Here is a 7,296-nt window from a genome sequence, read left to right on the forward strand (position 1 = left end):
AGAAACTGTTTGTCTTATTTATTTATCATTTAAATTAGATATAGAAAATATAGTGATTAATGCTCTAATTTGGAGCAAATCATTATTTATAGGGTGAGATGATCTAGGGCTTTAATTGTCTTGCCTGTCACCCAAGAGGTTCTTTGTTTGCATTCCCACCAGAGGCGCTTTCTTGATGAATAAATTGGAAATAAGTAATGAGGAAATGTAAACACTGATGGCAGAAAGGGAATCTGTTAACTAACAGAAGATGTTTAGGCATTGACCCAAAAAAGGAACGATATTTTATCATTGTTTAATGTCTCTTCCATATATAATTACTTTGCTTTCATATAGAAATAGGACTTACTTCAGGAAATATTCATGCCAACGCAATCATAAGTAAATCAATAGAATTTGTGGGCAATATTGCAATGTAATGTCACTTTATTTTGCACACTGAAATGTCAACTTCCTTACAAACTTTAAAATAATGTTTCAGGCTCATAAGCAGTTGAAAACCGAGAGGGCCCGTGATCTTAAAACAATCGAGATATATCGACTACAGACAAAAAAGGACGGCATTCAGTCTATGCTCAGCCAATCCATCTCGACGGAACACACCATTCACCCCTCCTTCGGCACTGCGGAGTACTTTGAGTTTGTTCTACGCAACCCATTCAATGTTGAGCACCATGTCAGGATTGAGTGGGAGGACAAGTCTTTGCAGTGAGTTGGTTTGAAGATAAAAAAAATTATGGTTGAATGTGTTTCATTGTTCCATTGATAATTGATGTATTGATTTATTGATTCATCAGCAAAAATGAGTTCCAGAGAGGAAACAATAATGTTTTAACTATTAATTTGTGCAAGGTATTATGTCTCATAAACAAGCAATCATATTAGCTATTATTAAATAACTATGAGTGGTCTTCAATTCACATGTTCAAATTGTTATTATATAATCCATTTGTTTTTTGTTGTTTTACTTACATGTGTACCTCCATAGAACTTATTATTGTAGACAACATCACATTAAAGTTGATAACACAGCATGTATCAAGAGTATTGTAAAATCTCAGGAGAATCAAAAGAATGTTTAGAAATCACACTCACATCTTAGATCACACTGGAAGGAGACTTGGGGGAAGAAGTCTCCCTAAATTATCAAACTTCTCCAATTTTTTGAGCTGAGGGCGATTTATTCCCTTACTTCTTCTAAATGTCCCAAATTGTCTGTTTTGAAAGTCTAGGTTGATCCCAGCATTAATATTGAATTGATCACATGTTCACACAATTTCAAATTTGTTGTCATTTCCAGGTGTATAACGGACACCCGTGAATGGCGGTACTTTAAGCAGCTCCATCAAGTCCAGTCAGCCATGGAAGAAGGCATGTTCAGCAAAGAGGCAAAATCTTCATTCCCGGAGATCTTTCTAAGGCCAAAGGAGACGGTCAATGTGCCATTCAAATATGTCTTGTTTAAGGCAGACCAGTCTGTACAACCTCAGGTCAGTTTTAGTAGTGTTAATAGTTTCTTGTCAGTAAGGGGCCTAAAGCTATGTATCATATCTTCTGAGACAAAATGCAATGGTCAACGTGCTGTTCAAATCAGTTGATACAGCTTCAAGTACGTTAACAAGTGTCATTAGTTTAATCACTAAGGGCGCAAAGCTTTGTTCCCAGAGATCTTCCAGTGCCAAATGCCACAGTGAATGTGCTGTTTAGATTTACCATTTAGATAGGCAGACTGGTTGGTACAACTGCAGGTTAGTATCTCACTCATAAGTCAAGGTACAAGTCTGTACAACCCCATTGCTCATTGTGTCTTAATTGTTTGTGTTGTATGATCAGAGATTATGTCTTATATTTATTTCCATTTGATTGTTTTCTTTATAAGACGCTTAAAAGTTTGTTTCCAATTTTCATCTTATTTGAGGGAGCTTTATAAGAGAAAAAATGCTGTAACAGTTACTGAATGACTGGCGAACAGGTGTGTTCACAATGCTTAGCCAAGAAAAACCCTAGATTTGTTGATTATATGAAAAAATGAAGATGCATTACATTACAGTATTATACCTGTATAAGCATCTTTCAAGCTGTCAACTCACCAAAACAATATTATTTTTCAGGGACCAATAGATCCATTCCGACAGGAACCGAAAACCAAAGCCCGGCCAACAGATGCTCTCAGGCCAAAGTCTCTCAAGGTTCGTGGATGTCAATAAGTTATTTTCAGTGAAAGTCATTCATTCTCTTAAAGGCATCCCAACTTGATGACTGTTGTGAATATTTTAACTTATATGATCGGCTAAGTTTCACAGGTTTTCTTTGACCAAAAGTAAAATTTATTCTCATGAATTTTCATCATTTGTGCTTAATTAGAATATAAGAACCCACAAAACATTCACTTCCTGTACGCTCTTTGTCTCCCATTGCAGGTGTTTTTTAAGAATGAGGATGAGAAGCCTCTGGCCATCTTGCTGTTGAAGGTGGAACCCCAGCCCCATATCATAGACCAGACATTCAGGTTTCATAGTCCAGAACAGACTTTCCTCAAGAAATCCATCAGATTACCTCCCTTGGAAGGTCTCCCAGGTAAATTACTTCCCAATTGATTTGAAGCTGTCATTTTAGCAATGGCATGTAATCCCTTCAACATCATTGACTTTGAAATTGAAATTGATATTGAATCGTCATGTGCAGTCAAGAACAAATGTCATTAGCAATGAGCTGTTTAGTTCCCCGCTTGCAGTGTATGTACTGTGTTGCAACAGGGACACAAAATAAAACAGTTTGCGTACACAAGGTAATCTTAGCCAGTTTGCTATGGCAAATCTGTGAAGGTCAATGCAATTTGCAGAGACCAAATTATCATCTATGATATCATTGTTCCAGGAGCTCCAGTGGGCTCTGGCAATGCTGTGAAAGCCTATGCGAGATGCAGTGATCCCAATATTATCTGTGATACGAAGACCACACAGCCAGGAGAGCCCCAGGATGTTTTCCTTAAGGTAAATGCTTACAAAATTTTAAATTAGAATGAAAATACAAAATGTGCTTATACCTGAGTGCAAAGCATAAGAATAATCATGTTTATTTATGTTTTCTCATAGTTCAATTTTTCTAGTATATTAGTGTCCCTTGCAGCAGGAAATCTGTAAATAATAACTCACAAACATTTAAGATATTCAAATAAAACTTGATACACATGCTTTCAGAGACAATACGCCCATGTATACCATGGTCCATAACTAGTATTTTTGCTAATGCCCCTTTTTCTACTTGAAGCAAACAGGCAAGCACAATGCTCTTGGTTTATAATTCCTTGAGTGTGTGTGTGTGGCACAGCCTGTACAAAGATGGCAGTTTTACATACTATTGTACTGTATCTGATTGTTTATATTATTTCTAGGACCCTCTAGGAGCTTCCCTACAGATAAAGAGATTTTTCATGGCCGTATACCAGGACCCATTTATGGCCCGGTCTGTACAAAGATGGCAGTTTTACATACTATTGTACTGTATCTGATTGTTTATATTATTTCTAGGACCCTCTAGGAGCTTCCCTACAGATAAAGAGATTTTTCATGGCCGTATACCAGGACCCATTTATGGCCCGGTCTGTACAAAACTGGCTGTTTCACATAGTACTGTACTGTATCTGATTGTTTATATTATTTCTAGGACCCGCTAGGAGCTTCCCCACAGATAAAGAGATTTTTCATGGCCGTATACCAGGACCCATTTATGGCCCGGTCTATACAAAACTGGCTGTTTCACATACTACTGTACTGTATCTGATTGTTTGTATTATTTCTAGGTCCCTCTGGGAGCTTCCCCACAGATAAAGAGATTTTTCATGGCCGTATATCTAGACCCATTTATGGCACGGCCTGTACAAATCTGGCAGTTTTACGTACATGCTCTACAGAGGGTGGATGTGTCTGCAGTGGAGGGGCAGACAAGCAGATTCTCACTTCTGCTTAGGTGGGCATCTCTTTGTTTTGGATTTGAAATAATGTATTTAGTTTTAGTTTTCCCCATTTTGAAACAGCATATAATTTGTTTTCATCGAACAGTTTATGACGAGTACATTTGAAATGCAACAAAAAATGAAACATTAAAGAATGTTACTATATTTAATGAATATGAAAACAAATCTTAAGGCTCATTATCTCGAAATTATCAACCCAAACAATTCACAGTTGAGCACTTAATGTACTGAACTCTTGTTTCACAGTTGGTGATTTCAAGATTTACTATGCCTTCTAAATTTCAGTTCAAACTTGAGAGTCTTAAAACTTGATAAAGTATTGCAAATATAGGAATTTTATCAAATTGTCTGATATGTTGGATCTTTTTGGACTGGCAAAATACAGACCTGGAAATGAGACTTTTGGAGGAACAACCAGAATTTGTACATTACTATTTGGCATAAAACATTGTAACAAGCTAGCTATATGAAATCCAGAATTTGAACAAGCCCTGCAAACACTTGACCAGCAGAGGGCTTGTGAGCTTTTGCTTGTTTCAAGCACTGCAAAAATACTGGAATGTTATTGATTTAGCAAGTATGCAATTTAATCACATCAGTACTTTTTATTTATAACAAAGAATTCCATTCCATTATAGAGGCACACAGGCATCCAGACTGGTTCAGTGTTACTCGTCACACCCAGGAGAGATGACTCTCTAACCCCTCGGAACAGTTTCATGTTGGCTGCTGGTATGTAGACGTTCTTGTTCGTTTAGGGATATAAAAATGAATGAGTATTGTCAAAAATTACTTTTTGCAATGAGGCTGCCAATTGATCACATAATCTGGAAAAGGATTATCACAATATGCTGCATTCTCTCAAAATCGAAACTTACAGCTGCATTGGAGTTTTATCAGTCCCTTACCTAGCATTTACCTAAAAAAGCTAAAGCTAATATTTTAAAGGACAGAGGAATTTGTTATCAAATTAATTGTGTACAGCAGTTGACATTTTTTTCATACTGCCTCATTTCAAACATCTTTTATGAATATTCAATATATATTGCATAAATCAATTAAAATGGCTTGTCTGAATATTTCTGTTGGTCAGTCTTGAATTTGAACATATTTTCAATTTTTAATATTGAATGAGTTTTTTCCCATTAATTAGCAGATTGTATTACTTAAGTGGCTTTAAACTAGGCATACATTATCTCATGAGGGTACAAAATATAGTTCAATGTACATGTATCAGAAGTGGAGTCAGGGGCCATGATTACGAACAGTATCAAGTCTGAGTTCAGACTCTATGTGGAAATACTGCCAATCCTCATTTCATTGTAACTTTTCTTCTACTTGAATATTGATGATAGATTTTATAACAATTTGAAATTGTAAATTTATATACATTTATTTTTGTAAAATGTCTGGAATAATGATGATTCTTCGTAATTTGATAAAAGTGTTTTTCTAAGTTTAGACTTGGACTTAAGACTGTTCATAGTCATGGGCCCAAGTATCAATTAGTATACTTAAGTTATTTAATGCATATGCAGATTGATTGGGATTTAAAATAACTAATGCATGTACACCAAAGTATCAATGCCTTCAATATTAAATGGATACATCAAGCAACATCGGTTTAATTGTGACTGTTCTTATATTTGTAGGTGCAGTACATGAGTTGAATGTCGCTCTGCGTCCCATGCTGGAGGGAACCAAGTTTTTCTACCTCAATGTCGTGGATGTAGAGTTTCATCAGCTTGTACGGACTTGGCTCATATGTGTCAGCTCTCGTGCACCGATGATTTCACGTGCATTTGAGCTTGTTTTGCCCGTCGGTGGAGGCAAGGGTTGTAGCAAGAAGATAACATACACTAATCCGTACCCTCACAAGAAAACATTTGTTCTTCACTCAAATAGAGACGATTTGCTCCAGTTTAAGGACGGTTCACTAGATATCGAGGGAGGCGGTACGGTTACAATTGGTCTCCGATTTACGCCAGTTACTAAGGCGGGCCAAGCGGAAATTCTTGTGTTTATCAATGATGAGGATGATAAGAATGAAGAGACATTTAAGATTGCAGCAATGTATCAGAGAATGTAGACTTGAATTAACAGAGACAGGGTAACCTGGTATATCACTTTAACGGGACTCGCTCACAGATTTTTTTTAAAACTCTTTTAACTGTCTTTAATAAAAATATTAGTAACTTTTATGCACAAACACCAAACAGGAACTTGCAAATACTCATTTGAATATTTTGTTTTAAATCAAAGCTATTTTTAATAGCATTACTAATGCTTTCGGCATATATAGCATTTTTGTCATATTTTTACATAAAAATTAACATTAAAGCTCTACCTAGGTAATTTAAACTGTTTATGTTTTATCACTGGAACAACCATTTTGTTCACATTTCATGTGAAATTCATGTTTTCGCTATCAGGCCCTATAAACTGTGAATGAGTCTCTCTATTGCAGCTGTGATATTGCCTTAACTTCTTAAGTTCTTAATTTTTTCTTCCGTCCAGATATTTTGTATGTGAAATGTCTCAGAAAACTGTTGTGATAGCTAGAAGATGGTATAATAGGTAGCTAGAACAAATGCATTTTAATGAAAATTAACACTAAAGGCATTTTAATGTGTATATTTATGATGCTTGTTAATGGCCTGTGAAAATAACGGCAGCACTAATTTTACTCAATATATTTTATATATGTTTAAAAGTTGTCATTGCCCCAGATATTTAAATTTTATCTCATTTTTCATTCTTCTTATCATAATATTTCCTTAATGACATAAAATATTAGTACCTATCTGGTTGTGAAATGTAAAAATGCCAGTAAATGTTTCAATTAAACTTTAGCCATGAATGTATAAGAAAATGGAATGCCTTATTGGTATGTGACTGTGATATTTTTCTCAATTTGCTTTCGTAATTTTATTTATTTGTAAATATTCAGGTGTTGTAATGTGGTACAATTTGAGTCCTATGGATTTTGTGCTCGAGATATACTGTACTGAAATAGATTTAATAGGGAGTTGTTGTTGCAAGATGCAATTGTCATTTTTCAGAGCTGATTAAGCCCTGATTTTGGATTTATCTTCTGAATATTTTGAAGCTTAAGTTTATAGCAAGAAAATAAATGTGGAATAAATTTACATATAGATCAGTATAGGTAGTTTATGAATTAAAAAGATCCTTGACTGTCTTGTACATGTATTTGTTAGAAATGTGCTCTTGTTTGAAAAATAGCAAAACGATTTTTGTACTACAACTGTAGATGCTATTTTTTTGTAGTTGCCAAATATTATATACATAATAAAATGTCA

The 7,296-nt window shown here is 35.2% G+C and overlaps 1 protein-coding gene across 1 annotated transcript in view; it reads left to right on the plus strand.

Annotated features, from left to right (window-relative positions):
* LOC128202932 (nephrocystin-4-like) overlaps positions 1 to 7,296 on the plus strand; it is a 33,190-nt gene extending 25,894 nt beyond the window's left edge. Inside the window, 9 exon segments of the mRNA XM_052904114.1 lie at positions 482 to 708; positions 1,301 to 1,490; positions 2,112 to 2,189; positions 2,421 to 2,577; positions 2,878 to 2,993; positions 3,803 to 3,969; positions 4,615 to 4,669; positions 4,672 to 4,708; positions 5,629 to 7,296. Of these exon segments, the coding sequence (XP_052760074.1) occupies positions 482 to 708; positions 1,301 to 1,490; positions 2,112 to 2,189; positions 2,421 to 2,577; positions 2,878 to 2,993; positions 3,803 to 3,969; positions 4,615 to 4,669; positions 4,672 to 4,708; positions 5,629 to 6,065 (1,464 nt within the window). The 3' untranslated portion in view covers positions 6,066 to 7,296.

This window comes from Mya arenaria, chromosome 9, assembly GCF_026914265.1.
Source record: "Mya arenaria isolate MELC-2E11 chromosome 9, ASM2691426v1".
Lineage (NCBI taxonomy): Eukaryota > Metazoa > Mollusca > Bivalvia > Myida > Myidae > Mya > Mya arenaria.